General features: G+C 48.9%; 1 protein-coding gene across 1 annotated transcript; it reads right to left on the reverse strand.

The window, feature by feature from the left end:
• Window positions 1–3,796: 3,796 nt before the first annotated feature.
• On the reverse strand, window positions 3,797–16,091 carry DSTN (destrin, actin depolymerizing factor). The gene is made up of 4 exons (XM_075147388.1): window positions 15,885–16,091; window positions 6,810–7,117; window positions 6,498–6,574; window positions 3,797–5,204 (listed from the first exon to the last, which is right to left on the reverse strand). The coding sequence occupies exons 1-4, from the start codon at window positions 15,885–15,887 to the stop codon at window positions 5,095–5,097; spliced, it is 498 nt and encodes a 165-aa protein (XP_075003489.1). The 5' UTR covers window positions 15,888–16,091; the 3' UTR covers window positions 3,797–5,094.
• Window positions 16,092–17,148: the final 1,057 nt, after the last annotated feature.

Consider the following 17,148-nt stretch of genomic DNA (forward strand, 5'->3'; position numbering starts at 1 on the left):
GTTTTGAGGCTGGCTCCGGGACTGTGATGGAGAAGGGGTGTGCAAGTCATGCTTCGGGGGGGTGGGGGGGGGTAGTGTGTGTGTGTGACCCATCTTTGACCAGGCAAGAAAAAGGGGTCTTGCTGAATTCCGGCTGAGGAAGAGGCAAGCTGAGAGCCCCCCTTCTCCCCCAAACCTGTCTCCCATCCTTGCCCAAAGGCAGCCTTTTGTCCAGCGCTCGCTTCGGCTTTGCTGATCGAGGCTGAGCAGGGGCTGCTGCACCCGGAAGTCGGGGTGCACGTCAGCGCTGAGCACATCAATGCTCATTGCAGAAATGGGCTGAGCGCCTTTGGGGGGGCTGTGCTGAGCCGCAGGGAGGAGGACCACCCTCCAGATGCAGTGTGTGGCTCGGTGATGCCCCTTTGTCACTCACTGTCTGCTGTTCCTCGCAGGATGGGAGGCGATGGAGCTCACGCACCTGGCTGGAGGGCTGTGTCTCCCTGCGGGGTGGTGGCCCCAGTCCTTCGCATGGCAGCTGAGACCCCACACACTCATTACAAGCCCCGCTGCTGCTGCTGCCCCTGCCACCCCAACCCCCCAATTCCGCCCCCCCCCAGCCTTGTTCTATGAGGGCTGTTGCATGTGCATAGGCGGCAGATCCTGCAAGCGCCCCAGGCTCTGGCAGGTCCATCCCCCCACAATGGAGGGACAAACTCAGTACGCAGACCTTGCCCCACAGCCGTGATGAGCCTTTGGTTTCTCTTTCTGGACTTTGTGATGCTCGGGGAGGACCTCATGAGCCAAGGACCGCCAGCGACCTCAATGCTGTCAGCATCGCCTCTGGCTGCAGTGCAGGATGCCTGCCCGGCCTGTTGCCTTTTGGCTTTTAAGATCCCCAAAAGTGAGAGAATGCCTGGATTTTACCAGGATTGCAAAAAAACTACCCAAGCCATAGGCTGGATTAAGCTGTTGAGCATATCGAGGTGGCCATCACCCCCAGAGAGCTGTCAGCAGGAAGGGCCCCAGAGCAGCAGTGAAGTGATGCAATCCTTCAGTTTTTCAGTTTTTTTGCTTTTGCAATAACGATTTCCTTTATTGTGAGCGCTTGTGCAAAACAGAGCAGCACGCAGGCGTTAACACACGAGCAGTAACAAAGCCCCCAGCCAACACAAGGAGGGCGGCTGGCATCCCGAGCGCGCTACGGGGCAGGTGGGCTCTGATGGGGCTCCAAAAGCCACACAAGAACAGATTCGGTGTCCCCAGCGTGGGGGGACATGGTGCCCTCCCAGGATACATCACCAAGCTGGCTGTTTTAGGAAGAAAGAGATGGGCTTATGTATGTTGTTAAGCAAAGCTGAAAAAAACATGTCTCTCTGGGGAAAGATGTTTAGCTTAATTTTTGATACCTGGAGTGGTACCGTTGGGATTTTTGCTTCCCTCGGCACCTTGGTGGAAGGGGAAGGACATCCCGAGGGGCTAGAGGAACCTGAGCCTTGCCCACCAGCATGCAGGGCTGAGGACTAGCCAGTCCCTGGTCTCCCAGGAGCTGGTGGGATTTTGCAGCGCCCACCCAATGGCATGGGCTTTGCCGAGGGTTATCTCCTTTCCTCAGGCTAGCCATGCTGTCGGCTTGTTACTTGTCAGCCTGTGACTCAGGGCAGGTACCATCGGCAGCTGGGCACCGGGGTGCTGCAGGCAGGTACTTTATTTAAAGATAATTGCCCAGCTGGGGTGATTTTGAATGGGAGCACTGGATCCTTCTGCTGAGTTCAGCCAAGGCTGGAGTTACCTTTCAGCCTGGGTACGTGGGTTTATCAAGCCAGCTTTGACACTCAAGTTCACCTTTGCTGGAGCAGCTAAATTAACATTTACACCATCTGCTGCTCACACTCAGGCCTGAATTATCAGTCTTCATCTCCCACCTCCATCTTCTCCCTCTTGTAATGGACAAAAACGGCTTTTGGGAAACCCTTGCCTGCACGTGGACTTGAAAAGGTTTCTAGCAGCTCTGCTCCTACTGCACCTGAGCTGCGCTACCTGGGCTGCGGTCCTGCTGAGCTTGCACAACTCCGAGGGGTGTCCGTCGCCTGAACCCCTCACCTTTTTCTTCTTCATGTAGTGCTGTTAGAAAGTAATTTCTCTCCCCAGCAACCGGCCAAGCTATAGGAAGCATTCCACATGCTGTGTCTCCCTGCTTGCCTTGCCTTTTCAGGATGTCTGGGTGATCTGGGAGAAACCTTAACTGAAAGGATTTGAAACAGTCACAGGAGGAAACATCTTCCCGTCCTTTTCATCCCCTCCAACTGCAGAAGGGCAAACAATCTTGGGAGGTGGTGAAGTTTGGCCCGCTAACTCCATGATGTGGACAAGCCTGAAGCATTATAGCTCTGAAGGTTAAGTTACCACCAGCACTGGAGTGCAGGAGTACTCTTCCAGAGATACCAGTATAATATCTCAAGGTTTGCTGAGAGGGTCCTAAAAGTGGCCAAAGCCTCTTTGATCAGCTGAAGCTGTGGGACCACACCTAACCACAGCCCAAAGTGCCACCTCAGACTTCTCATCCCTCAAAGTCCTGGGACTACGGCACTTTGTACCCAAGTCTCTGATCTGAGGGCTTTCACGTTGTGGTAAGTGCCCTTCTACCTTCCAGGTCTGACATCCTTCCCACTTTGCAGGGTCTCCTGCTTCATTTTCTAACCAAAGAAGGAAGTCCCAGGCAGAAGTCCACCATGGCGTCACCTAGGCTGGATATCTCTTCAAAGATGCCTGCAGTCTGGAGGCACTAGTTATCAGCTGGATCTCGGCTGGGAGTTCCCTTTGTTTGTCAGGCAGCACCACTCCCGCTGTGTCACTCCGGTTTCCTTATCTCAACCTGGACTTTGGACAGAGACCAGGACTGCAGACACCTAGGCAAGGAGGAGCTGTTTATGGGGATGATTACCCACCTGGGCCAGCTCAGAGTTGACTGAAACACAGGCTAACAGCACCCACAGAAACCAGGGCAGCGTGCTTTTCTTCAGATCAGAAAGCTTTGCTCCAGTGGATCTCTTTGCATCCGAAAACCTTGTGCTCCCAACCCTGTGACCCACGTGGGTGCCAAGTTAGAGCAAGCAGTCAATGCCCGCCTTTAATTAAAGGTTTTAACCACACAGCGTGGCCAGAGAGGGCACATGCTGAGTTAGGTAATGGACCATTATTTCCCTGGCCCCGCAGATAAACCAGCGCAGTGCACTGCTCTGCCGAGGAGCTGTGGGGACAATACAGCTTTCTGTCCCTGCACATCTGGCAAGAGCTTGCAGAGGAAGGGGCAGCCTGTAACTGCCTGGGCTTCATGGGGCTGGCCAGAAAAAGCTCCCTCAGTTCTTACAGGGAACGCAGCACAAAGTAACTGACATTTGTTGGGTTTCTCCTGCTCAGACTGCAAATACCAGATGTTTCCCAGGAAGCTCCCCAACCCATGGAAATCAGGGTCCGAAGCCTAAAAGTAAGAGACCAGGTGCTGTTAAGGAGCTAGAGCCTGCAGCAGGCTGGCAGTTGCCCAGCGGTGAGAGGGGTGCAGAGCCAAGGAGGGCAGCACACTTTGCAGACAGATGAACCTGCTTTCCACCCCCAGACTCCCACCGCCTCCACCAGCTCTTCCTTCAAGCCTGTTTCCCCCATCCTTTCTCCCCCGTGAGCGGCACAGGTCGGTAGCTGCGGAAGACGTACCAGCTCCCCGAAAGCCCGGCTTACGTGGGGCACCGGCACGCTCAGCCAGCAGCGCCGGCCCCGCTGCAAGAGGACTAATCCAGAGGCTGGAGAGGAATCAGTCACTGACCCAGGGGAGGGAAACCCCATTTATTCAGGCTATTCGAATGTGGCACGCACAGAACATATCACAGTAACGCACTGGAGGCTAAGGGTTTTTTTTTTTTCTTTTTCTCTACAGACATACAGGAAAACTCTATGCAACTCCCATGTACACATTACACAAAGGAAACAGCTTTAATCAACCACTGGTGAAACATGGAAGCTTTTAAGATCTCTGTAGCTGGCACAGGAATGTTCTCTACCCCCCATACAAAAGGCATTTCAGGTCAAACTTTCTAGTAGGTGATATTTCCATGCATTTCTACAGAATTAAAGAAGCTAACAGACAAAAAGCCCAGATCAAGCCGTATTAGTCAGGCTGATTGGTTCTACTAAGTTAAATCAATAGTAATTATGGACAAATGGACCAAGTGACCAAAGACTGGGGCTGAGAATTCCACTTTTTAAGATGTGGTTCCTTCTCATTGTACTACCCTTAACTCTGATATAAGAATCTGCATTCGTAAAAGCCTCAGAAGCATCCGATCCGCTAGTAAGTGTGTATTAGTGAAACTAAGATAGTTCTAAATTAAACTATGTCAACAGAAAAGCAATTTTTATAGAATCACTCAGGCTGGAAGAGACCTCAAGACACTTCATAACAAGAAAATTGAACTTGCAGAACAAGTGAACCTTTAAGTATTATTACTGCACAGTGAGTTTAAAAAAGAGTGGATTAGGACTATTTCTCCAGAAGTGTGTCTATGTTATCTCTATTTAACTTCAGAATTAGCCTTTATTAGTACTGCTCTGCAACTGGAAGCACTAAGAATTTAACCCAGTTTTGGTGCCAACAGGTTGCTTTAGTCTAACTTTAACTACAGGTTTTAAGTTTTGTATTAAACTGTTACAGGGGAAAAGTTTTTGAGTTTGGCAATTTGGCCAGTAGCCTCAAAAAGACTGACTGAATTTTACTTGTTACAATTTGCAAAAGTAAGAACAGGAACCAGATTGTTCTCACCTCCCCCGCCTTTCATCCCATAATACATTGCTGCATTGGACCAAAATTTTTGGAGACCTTTAGTGTTAATCCATCAGGGACAGTATTGGGCTGGAAAACCAATGCAAATATTAATACACCAAGATAAATCCTTAGATTTGATTTATTTAGGGTCATTTGTACATACGAGCTACATCTCCAAAATCTACTTTATTCTACAAGACAGCTTCCCTACAGTTAGTGAAACCCTTGCCTAGAATGGTTGTTTTACATAACTGATATATTAAAACATGGAATGCTTGTAGAGTTGTGGCACTGTATGACATCTACACGGGACTTCCTTCAAAAGCTACGACTAGGGAGCCTCCTAGCTTCTCAGCAATGCAAGCTCGGTTGAGGTCCTCTGGCCCATTTGCTTGGCATTCATGCTTTATGCCTAAAAAAAGAGGCAAAACACTCAATAATGCAGTATTTCAACATGCTGGTAATCAATCAAAGAAACATACTTGGTAGTAATATTAGAAGAGGCAATCCAGTCACTCAAGCAGGTAAGTCCTGCCTTAGCTTAGGAATTTGCGTGTTCTTCCCCTGATGTGTCACGGGGAGACATCTGGCTACACACCAAATGTCAACGTAGAAATACCAGGGAGGAAGTTTTCACTAGATCGGTGCTCAGACTGTTAGCCTTTTCATTGCAGGCTATTTTACAAGTGAATGTCTCATTTCTAGTGCTACCTTGGATATGGTAGCTGCGGATGCTGCTAAGATGGCTGACTCGGCTCCCACTGGCTCTGGAAAGGTGGGTGAAAGAATCAGTGGTAATTTGAGATGTAGAGACTAGAAAGACTTGAAAGACTTTGCTGGTCTAAGGAATTAACAGGGGTTTCTTTTTTTTTGGAGGGTGGGGAGCCCAACCCAAACCTGTCTTACGTGGAGAAAAGCAGAAAATACACAGCATTTCTTTTTTTCAACTTCCACGTGTGCAGCACACAACAGTCTCCCTGGCTATTCCAGTCTACTGGCGAGTTGTACTGTGACAGCTGGTACTGCCGCACAATGATCCTGTCAGTCTTGCACGCTGCAAGACTGTGGCCCAGCACAGCATGAGGAACTGAAGGGGTGGGCAGTGCCATCTGGCTATGAGCCATTGTAATGACTGACTTAGCATGAAACTTCTGAATGCTGCAGCAAGGTGTTTACTCCTTGGTTAATGGTGCCTGACAGGCTGAACAGAACTTAGCTTCTCCACTTGGAAATGCAATGTTTTTTTGCAATGAGTAATCACAACCGCATCCCTAAATCAAGTGAATTGTTAATTACTACTACAACACACTAAGTTTATGAGATTGTGTATTTCAACAGACACAGGGCTGAAAGTCCTCTGCACAGAGGCAGCTCTGCACAAAATCCTGCTCAGTGTTATGAATCTAATGGTTTCTAGCCTGTATGGTGCAGATGTGCTGCTCTGTACAGTACAGCTACGGTGTCACACATTGCAAAGCCTGCTCTTGTCCTGAGCACAGTTCTAGTGCCTCAAATTCAGAATCAGACAGTGTAAGTTTTAGCCAGAGCTCATTTTAGCTCTGTCACAGGGCATTTCACCTGTGAAGTTCTCATCTCTCACTAGTATCTCCCAAAAAAAAAAAAGCCAATTAGCCAAGAGTTAAGCCTTGCTGTGTAAGCATTCTAGGGGCATAGCACAGCTAGGAACGTTAGCTGTATTACATACCTTGAAACTTCTTTTTGATTGCATCCTTGGAGCTTGCGTAGATCATCTTACTTTTGAGAGGTGCTTGTTCTGGTGCCCTAGTGGGATACACCAAAAAAAGTGCAATTAGTGACATTATTATCCACCACAGACAGAAGCAGTGTCCTACTGATTATGAACAAGTGAAATGTCTCATGGCTCAGAATACAGGCATCAGGCTGTCTGGCTCACTTTAAGCTTGCCATCTTGCCAGCCTGGGCAATACAAATGCTCAGAGACCTCACCCACACTGCCTGGACTGCATGTTAGGAATGAGTGGGAAAGATGGCTTACCACAAGAAAAACATCAGCTCTTCTTTTTTGGATTCCTTGGTCTCGAAGCTTGCATCATACAAGGCATAACGGCAATCCTTCTCAGGAAGCATCTGCACAAAGTGCTTGAAAGGGTCGGTAACTGTCACACCGACATCTCCCACCAGAATCTCTTTGCCTTCTTCCACAATAATGCACTTTTTGTCTGGACTGAGGCAGAAGATGACAGCCTTCTTCCTCTTCTTAATTTCCTCAGGCGTAGAGCACTTCCGCACTTTCATGTCATAGAAGATACGGCATACCTCATCAGCAACTTGTACTCCAGATGCCTGCAAAGACAAGAGCAAAGACCTTTAGGACTACCACCGCAAATTTTCAGAACTACATTACCGCACTGCCTTAAATCCGAGGCTAGAAGGCAACCGATACTGGCAATAGTCACCAGTGGCCTGAGAGTCTTGTCAGAAAAGGCTGCAGGCCCTCTTTTTCCAAGCCAAGTAAAGAATCTGGAGTCTCAATGCTGCCCACAGCCAGCTGCCAAACCAAAACTATTCCAAACAAGGCACAATCCTACTTACATTAGAACATTGTTTTGGGGTAGTTTTACACGCATGTCCACCCCTTGTCCTCTGAGATTCAGTCGTGGCAGATCCTTTAGCATTAGAGCAGCTTAATTTTGTTACCCACTTCAGGCTGGTTAGACAATCAAGTCCACAAGGATCTTCTGTTCAAAGCTTCCTAGCCATTTCTAGCATGCTTGCTAGCAGCTTTAGGAACAGAGGTAAAACATGGCCAAATTCCATGCTTGTCACATGGATTTGGTTTAGAGATCAAGAGAGATGTAATGGGGACTGGGACTATAGTGGTAGAGTATTTAGCTGAACAAGCCAACTTTCAGAAGCTGCTTGTGTTTTAAAAGGAGAATTTGCAAGTCTAACAGTTAAAGTGTCTACTTCCCAGCAGTTCCTCCATCAGTTTTTAAAGTAAGCTGCCTTTTCAACTTTTTTTTTTCCCCCCTCAAAGTCTGATAGGAAATTCTAGTTACTTAGTGGTATCCCCCTGTGCTAGGTGCAATAGGAGGTGCAGATGCAGCATTACCAATCTAATGTTAAAGGCAGCTGCACAGAATAAAGAGGACAAGACCTAGCAAGAATGACAAGATGCTGAACCGCATTTTCAGTCTGCTGCTTTTTTGGGAACAAGAAAAAAAAAAAGAAAAAAAGAGAGAGGTAGCAGGATAGAAGCATTTGTGTCCGAGTTTTGTTCTCGGAGTGCAACAAAGCTGGACAGCTTAAAAGCAGCTGTGCAATAGTGAATACTGCAAATATGGGGAGCCATACTGGCCAGCAGACACTGCTGGAAGGGCATCATGGTCAGAGCAGTAAAGACCAAGTTGAAGCCTGTCCAGTACTCATCTATCTGTTCAAAATGCTGCATGCAGTGTAAATGGTGAGATTCCTTTCTAATACTGCTTCTTCCCCCACTGGTTTTTGGTCTTCCAAATTCAAATGACATTATCCTCAGATATGGCAATTCACATCTCAAAAGGAAAACCGCCCTCCTCCCTTTGTGTAAACTGCCACACATCACTGTTACAAGCACAGTCAGCAATACTAAACAGTCAGGTAAAGCATCATGTGAGATACACCAACCAAAAATGACTAAAGGTTGAAAAAGACTAAAGATTGTTCTTCATTTTGTTTTTCCCTAAGCTCAGCCCCAAAACATGTGCTTGATGGATTCATTTTATGGGGACGTTGTACTTTGTCAGAGTGGAAAAGTTCTAAAGAAACAGCAAAGTTCAGCTGCAAAACCAGGGAAATCAGTGGTGATGAGGGAACTGCTTAGTGTTAACTTTCAAAAAAGCTGTCCTTGGGAGATGGTTATTGATTGGACAACTACTTAACGTGTATTTTTTTTTTAAAGCCTTGAACAATGCCTACCACGCAGGACCTCAGATGAGCCCAGATTCTCCTTTTTCTACCAACATCTCTCCTTCTGTAACTTCTAGTGGCTGGCATAGCTTTGCTAACCCAGTGAAGAGAGGTGGCACAGCTGGCAGAATCTATTACCATGGAGTTTGGCATCTAGATGTCCCAAGTGCTGGTCACGCAAAATCAGGGCAATCTCATACAGCAGTGAATCTGAGACAGAAGTGTTTCTCTAGTGTGGAGAACAGTGTTCTTTAGGGGTTTACTCAAATACAAGGGGACCTCCCTCAAGATTTACAATGCATGGCTTGTCTGTTAGGGGTAATCCATCCAGAATCCCTTGCACTTACTTTGGGATAGGAGAACAGGGAACAAGTCACCATGCCTCAGCTGCCTGGCAGGCAGCCACCCTTCTGCATATCTTCAATAAGGCAAGGAAAGTAAGCGAAGAAAGCCTATTCCAGGATAAATTCTAGCAAAAGTGCAAACATCAACTCAAAGTGACTCATTCCTATGTCACCTCCTCCATACGGAGAGACTGCACTTTGTCAGAGTGTGATCGAGAACTAATGAGGAATAAAGGTCTTTCTCCTCCCGTCCCTGTGGTTGGCGTAGGCAAGAGCTTTCTGGGAAGACTCTAAATAATACAAGGTTGCCCTAATAAAGCAAACAGTGCAGCAACTAGAACCATTGCATCATTCACTAAGGACAAATCCACAGTGAACTCAAGACAACTGTTTTTTCCCCTGAGGTTTGTCTTCAAACTAATGGCACCTCAGTAGCTGACAGGTGTTAGGACTCAGTTTTTGGTCACAAAAACATCAAGATTCTAAGTAGAAAATGCTTAGAAAACCTGAACTAGCATGGGAACGAGTCTAGTAATCACATAAAAGCACTTAATGACACCTAGCTCTACCTTTGTCAATTCTTGATCTTTGCTCCAAGACCACAACAACTAATTCCCCTGCACCAATTCCTGTTGCCAAGAAGTTAACTTGGGCAGAAGAGGTTAATGCTCAGCAGAAAGCCAGAAGCAAGCAGCAGCAATGGAACTGCAGGTTGATGCAAACTGTGCAGTCAAGAGCATATGTTTGTGCTACTGCACAGTCAGAAACACGTCTCCAAGCTGGGAGACAAGTTGTTTCCTTATAAAGAAACTGAGCACTGCTGGCAAGTCAGTTCAGATTCCAAAAATGTTGAGAGTATTCAGTCTGGAAACTCAAAATTCACTGTTAATCTGCAGCTGATAACTGGGACTGACCAGAAGCTGAAGGGACAACAGTAAGAACTGTATTTTCTAACTTTCCAAAGCCAAAGGCTGTTAGTAGCTGGTGCTACTCCTTTTCACAGCTGCCGTACAACCCCTGGATTCATCACGCAGGCTGACATTAGCAGCCATTATATTGCTAGGGACAAGGCAGATTTGTTCCATCTGAGAAAACCCTATAGCCATGTCACAGTATGGGTTGAAATGAACCCATAAACTCCCAGTGCAACTAATTGCTTCCAAAAAGAGCATCTACTTTTGTAACTGTAGGACTCCCTCTCCAACCCTGGGCTTGTACCAGCCATGACTGGCTTCGTAAACATACTTAAAAAGGAAAAAAACCCAAACCCTAGGCAGCTTTTGTTGCAAGTTGGTTGCAACCATTCTGTGTAGGGCAGCAACAGGATGACTGTTAAGAGCACTGGAACAAGGAGAAATGCCACGCTCGTAAATACATGTCCTCAATCGACATTTTAACCGTGTCTCTGCTGATCTGTCCAGAAGAATAGCTGGTGAGAAGCCTCCAACCCGCCAGTAACAACAGAATAAACGTTTATTTGTTAGTCTGGATTTTCCCTCTTTGGCCCAATACTGGTCTGCTCAGAGGATTCAATACAGCACATTCATTATTATTTTGTGCATTCTGGCTTGAACGCTGCAGGGCTACGACAGCTAGCCTGGTTCTGTTCCTTTTTCAGTACAAAAGCAGTTATCCAACTCTGGACTGGTACATGGATGGCTGTTCATTGAGCAGTACATGTTGCAGGTACTTGTGGGATACATGACCATTAATCAGATGACATTTTGTTGTAGGGAACAGATAAACCGTCTAACACAGGCAACACCAACTTAAAACCATTCTCGGGACACAACTGAAGAGAAAAGATTACATTCAAGTAGTCAGCCTGTTTCTATAGGTGTTGAGGACCTTAACTGCAGGGCCTGTTAACCTCACTGAAACAAGGCAGTGGCAAGGAGGCAGGCCACCTAATTATCGGATGGGAAAATAACACCAGTACAGCATATTCAGGGAGACATTCAGGCAAGAATCGACAGAGTAAGTTTCTCTGAGGGAATCCGCAAAAATGAGTTCTCCCCCAGTACCTCCATGCAACTATTGCAAAGGCAGCACGTCTTGTGGGCAGTGTTGCCTCGTACATTATTCTGAAGCGCTTATACCAGTATCCCCATTGTATTTTCATACAGACTGCTGTAGGCACATGAGGTAATGGTTGCATTAAATGCCTTGTCAGCATGCGCTGCAGTAACACAGTGGCTCTTATTCCCTACACAAAGCCATCGTTCCTGCCTTAAGTGCAAAGCGCTGCAGAAGTCTGGCAAGAGCAGAATGCCATCCCTACACAGGGCAGCCCAAAGAGAGAGCCTTCTGTCTAGCGAGCTTCCAACTGCAAGAGCCATCCCCAGCTGCCTCCACTAATAGCTTCCAACATTTTCCCTCCATCGCCAAGTACTCTACAAATGAAATTTAATCTAAATGGGGGAAGACTGAAGAATAATCCAAAGCTTTCTCAAGAAAATCCCCGTATACAGAAAGCCATTTCAGGAGTGAGACACATGCCAGATGCCTGATAAACTGGATTTGTAGCAAGCCTGCATTGAAATGCAACTTTGACACAATGAAATTTGCCTTCTCTTTTGTTAGGAAGCACTATGAACTCCAGTATTTTCCTTGAATATTTAAAATATTTTACCTAAGAAAAGTCTTTGTTCCCTCCTCAACTGCAAGACAGCCAAGAAGACTAATTACTTAGTTTGCCTCAAGACAAGTTTGAAGGACTAAATTTGTTTTTAAATATTGACAATTTTACAGTGTGGGTTTTCTTTCCCATGATCAGAACCTAAGAGCCTTCCATAGTGGTGCCTGTGTTATCTACACAGACATTTCAAGAACCAGTTCTTGACTTGTTTTGTTTGGGAAGCATGCACACACATTGTATACACCAGTGTGGACTATTCACAGCTACTCAAGCCGGAACTTTTGCTTCTTGGAAAAGCATCATCAATTTTTCCAGAATTTGACACCAAGAAATTATTAAAGTATGCCTTGTTTAATTGCAAAGGCAGAGATTCGAGAACGCTGTGCTCCCATGTTTGCTAGTCACATGCTGCCATACATTCATTCGGTTCTCAGTTTCTTCAGCAAACACCTTGTTTCCCCTATGCTTGGCGTACCATCCCTCCTATCTACCTTCAAAATCCCCTACCACTGCCAGAACTGCCTGTGTAACCATGAGGCATTTCCATCTGACTCAGTAATGTGTCATAGTACATCTCTGTGACAAATATTTTTTCAATTAAACCTATTACCATCTGACCATTCTGGGACAGCAGCCTTCACAAAGCTGTGCCTTGCATTGCCACGCAACACCCTAGGACATCATCAGCACCGAGTCCTTGAAGGGAAAGCTAAGCCAAGTTAGTTGCGAGAGCACCTAGCAGACAGGGAGGTCACATAGCCCGGCTGCAGCTGAGAGGCTGGGAGAAGATTTTGCCAAATCAGGCCTCTGAAAAGGTCTCAGTTATGGCCAACAAGCCGACTGAAAATGTGGGTGGTAAAAAATACAGGGATCTTAAATACTGCTTTGCTTTTAATCTGTTATTTGAGCACTCAGGAAAACCCATCTGATATTACCACCTGCACTTTATTGAGTAGGAAAGGAGGCAATGCACAGAGTGACTAGTTTACCTTCACCCCGAAGACCAGCACCAGTGTGGGAACACCAGTGACTTCAAGTCCTTCTGCCACCTACAGCCGGACAGACAGACACCTCCATTTACGCCAGGCAGCCTATGCAGCTGAAAGTCCAAAGCTTCAATTCAGATCTGAAGCATGATAGGAAACATAACTAACTGCCTTTTTACTGCTGTTGTGTAAGAGGCCATTCTTTGCACACCATAAACCAGCAAGAAGTACAGAGTTATTTGCATATCATTTGTAGGCAGATCTTGCCAGCTAGAGTCGCGTTTTTTAGTTTGCATTATTTGGTCTCTTTTTTTTTTTGGGGGGGGGGGGGGGGCGGGGGGAGGAATCAAAAAATCTATTCAGCTTTTTTTCCCTGCCAATAAGAAAGGTTATCAACTAGACGAGGAGAGATGAGTAACAAAGCAATTATAAAAAAAAGCAGAAAAAAAGTCTTCCCTGAATTCCTGGAGGTCACTTCCTCAGCTTTCAGCCAAGAGGAAATCATCACCTTCTCCGAGCTACCATGAAGTTCACTCCAGATATAATTATCAAGGTAGGTAGAACAAGCAATACCCACAAAAGGCAATCCCAGCAACACTGCTGAAAAACAGGAACCGTGGTAGCCAGTAGCAGGGCAGAAGTTTTGAGTAGTACCCATTCCTATGTTGAAACGCATGTTTTTAAGGTAACATGGGTGTAAGCTGGTACACAACAGGCCTCTTGCAGGAAAGCAAAGCTTCTTAGAAACACATTCAGCACAAAAATCAGCTATTATGAGCCCAAGTGTCTGTAAGAATTTTCTTGTGGCCCTCCAGGCAGCTACGGCAACTTAAAGCTTAAACCTCACCCTTAAAAACAGGCTTTGAAGGCCTGCTTAGGGCATCCCAGTACTCATTACAGAAGTATCCTTCCTGGAGATTGCTGTGAATACTGAACAGTCAGGCGAGCGAAAGGCTCTGAACAGCTTTACATGCAAGTTCTGGCTGTCTGCAGGCTCTCCCGCATGAGATTGCTTAGGTCAGCCCTTGCTCCCAGCAGGAGCCTCTTGATAGTGATATTCTGACAAGGCAAGTAGGAACATGCCAGACACCCACACTATCAATTGTCAGGAGGCTGTCATCTTGTATATGAGGCATATGTACCTTGTAATTACACAGATTTGGGAATAGCATTGACTAACAACCAAGAAAAATAATTTGCACGGTCCTCCAAAGACCATGGACTCATTTAATGCAGTAGCAAAGAAACGGAACCTTGTGGCAAGACACAAAAGCAGAAAATCCAATGCTCTTTTGATACCAAACGATGCCCTCCTGCTGGCATTACTGTACTTTGCCAGAAGGCCTACACTCTTTGTCCAAAAGCAAGTTCATTTGCAGCAACTGGAAAGCATCTTAAAAAAAACCAACCCAGACCCTGTTCCAAAAAGGAGATCACTATGAGAAATACCAGTTTTGACTGACTGGGGAATTCTCTGGTTCTGAAGCAAGATGAAGCCTGACACACTGAGTAGTCATTCTAAACTAGGTTTGCGTACTGCAGAGGTGGTAGATAGCTTGTTCAGACAAGCCTATTTTAAACAAGAGCTGCAAGTCTCGTCAGACTTTTAGCAGCTTCATCTGCAACTCCCATTAGCTCTGCTCCACACTGCAGACCAGCCATAGATGCTTCAACTCGGGTGTTATAGAAGTAAGGAGATTAGTAGCACATCCTGTCTGCCAGGTCTATACAGACTAGAAGTTTATTTACTGGACATACCACATGTTCAAGAAATCAATGGTAAATACCATGGGAAGGCCTCAATATGTAACCCCTCTACTAAAGGCAAATAATCTAGGCAAATGCATCAAAAAATACAAATGTTTGTTGCTGGACAAGTGTTTGTGCGTGACTCAAGCAAAAATGGGACAGCAGTTAAAACTGTATGAGCAAATAATTCTAGTGAATTTGTCAGTCTCAGTAGCCTGAGTTAAACAGGGATGCAAAGTTTTAGTGTAGGCAAACCAGCAGAAAATGAACCACAATGAAGCATAATAGCTGTTTGCTCTATTCCACCCCATTTATGAAAGGAATCCCCTGGCATTTTTTGAAAGCCAGAGAAAACGGGAAAGTCAGTGTGGATGTTTAATACATTTCCACGTTTCCTCTGTTTCCAGCATTAGATATAATGTTTCCAGCATTGTATCCTCTCTGTGAAGAGAAGCAAGCAAAAATCTCCCCAGCCCTTGCAGCAAGTACCTTAAAATTTAAGCTTCTTCGAGCAGTCGCTGCAAAAACGTGTTTGTTACGACCAGCGTTTTCCTTCCGCCGGTTTTGCTTCCCCCCTTTTGTCCGCTACCAGGACTGCTGACTCCAGCCGGGCCTGATTAAGGGCGGCCTGGCCCCGAGAGCTGCTCACCGGGGACGGGGAAGCGGGGCCCTGGCTGGCGGGTGCTCGTCTCCGCCGAGGAACCGCCGCCGTTTTCTAGGCCAGGCCCGAAACCCCTCGGCTTTGGGGAAGATGGCTCCCGCCCGGGGCCGGCCGTCGGGGCGGATGCGGCTGAGGCCGCGCTTCCTCCCGAGCGGGGCAGCCCCCCGGGCGGGCTCCCACCACCGCCACCCCCCGTGGCTTTTCTGTCAGGCTGCGACCGACTCTCCACGCAGCCCCTTGCGTGGGGGCTGCCACCGCCCCTCCCCCCCCCCGGCCGCACCCTGCGGCACGGGGAGGGGCCGCGCATCGCCCCGCAGCGTGTCCCCCCCCGGCTCTTCCCGCCTCGCTCGCTCTCCTCACGCCCCCCCCTTCCCCCCGGCGAAATGGACGCGCCCGCCCCTAGCGCCTGTGTGCGGCGCGGAACGTACCATCGCCTCACGGGGGGAAGACGAAGGGGAGAGGACAGTTCCATCGCCTCAAAGGGGGGGAGGGAAGTAACCTTCCGCCGCCTCATGGCGGGATGGGGGGGGGGAGAGGGGGAAGGGAGGAGAACGGATCCGCCGCCTCAAGTTCAAAGGCGAAAGGATCGGGGGGAGGAAAGCAGAAGGAAAGGGGAGCGCGATACGGTCGTGCCGCCAGGCACAGCGGCGGCGCAGGCCGAGATGCGGCCGGCGAGCGGTACCAACCGCCCCCCTCCCCTCTTTCCCCAGGGATGAAGGCGGAGGAGGGGGAGAAGCGTAACGGCCCGCGCCCCCCGCTCCCCCGGCGGCGCCCGGCTCCCTACCATGGTGTCGGCGAGGCGCGGCGGGCGGCGGAGCGCGGTGCGGCAGCAGCTGCTCCCCTCGGATGCTGGGCGCGGCGCGGGCTCCGGCAGCAGGAAGGGAAGCGGAGAGGGCGCGAGCCGGGCGGAAACGCTGCCGACGTCACGGCCGCCGTGCCCGGAGGAGGAAGCGGTTGCTATGGTGGGAGCCCTGCGTGGCAACGCCCCACCCCACCCGGCTCCGCGCGCACGCGCGTGCCCGTCGGCACCCGGGGGGAGGGGAACTCACGCACCCACAGCCCCCCCACTCGCCCGGCCCGGGGGGGGGGGGGGGATGGGCTGCCCAATCACGGGGGGAGCCGCCGGGTGATTGACGGCGGTCACGCGCCGGCCGGCCAATGGTGGCGGTCCCTCTGCGAGGCGGGGCGGAATTACCTGCCCCAAGGTGTGCGCGGGGGGAGGGCGGGGAGGCGCTGAGGGGAGAGTTGGGGGACTGGGGGAGCCGTGAGGGAAAGGGCGGTTGGGCGACTGCCGAGGGGGGCCAAAAGAGGATTGTGGCCGTTGGGGAGATGAAAGGGACTGAGGCAGCCGTGAGGAGGCAGGGGAGCGGTTGGGGGGCGGTAATCCTGGGGGGGCAGAGGGAGCCGTTGGGGGGCACCGGGGGGGGCGTCCAAGGGGGCGGCTGTGGGGCGGTCATGGCCCTGGGGCAAGCAGGAGGGCAGCCCGCGGGGGGAGGCGGCCTGAACGAGAGCAGATGGGGGCGGGGTGTCAGGAGAGCTGGCGAGGAGGAAGTGTGGGGCTTTTCTTTCTTTCTCTCTCTCTCTTTTTTTTTTTTTTTTGAGGGTTTTTTTTAATACCTACTTTGGTGCGATCTCAGTCAGGCACTCCTGATTGGCTCAGGCCGGCCGCGCTCGCTGTGTGCTGCAGGAAACCCTGTGCATTGCTTCCCGGCGGCGGCAGCAGCGCTAGCAGCAGCAGCAGCAGCAGCAGCAGCAGCAGCAGCAGCGTCCCCGCATGAATCAGCGCGGCATCTATTTCAGGTGGCTGAAACAATGAGCGGTTTGTCCTCGGGACAAAGCTGACCGCTGGGAAAACTCTGCTGCTAAGACCGGGGGGTTCGGAGGAGCTGCTCTTCAGTGTTTATTGCAGTACTGCTCGCTCTGAAATGCTACGAGAATATTATTTCCGTAATGTTTCTGGGCAATGAAGCTCGGGCTTTTTGTAATCAGATTACAGAAGCACCTGCTAATGTTAAAAAATGTATAGACAGTTAGGTTTCATTACTGGA

This window comes from Calonectris borealis, chromosome 3, assembly GCF_964195595.1.
Source record: "Calonectris borealis chromosome 3, bCalBor7.hap1.2, whole genome shotgun sequence".
In the NCBI taxonomy this organism is placed as follows: Eukaryota; Metazoa; Chordata; class Aves; order Procellariiformes; family Procellariidae; genus Calonectris; species Calonectris borealis.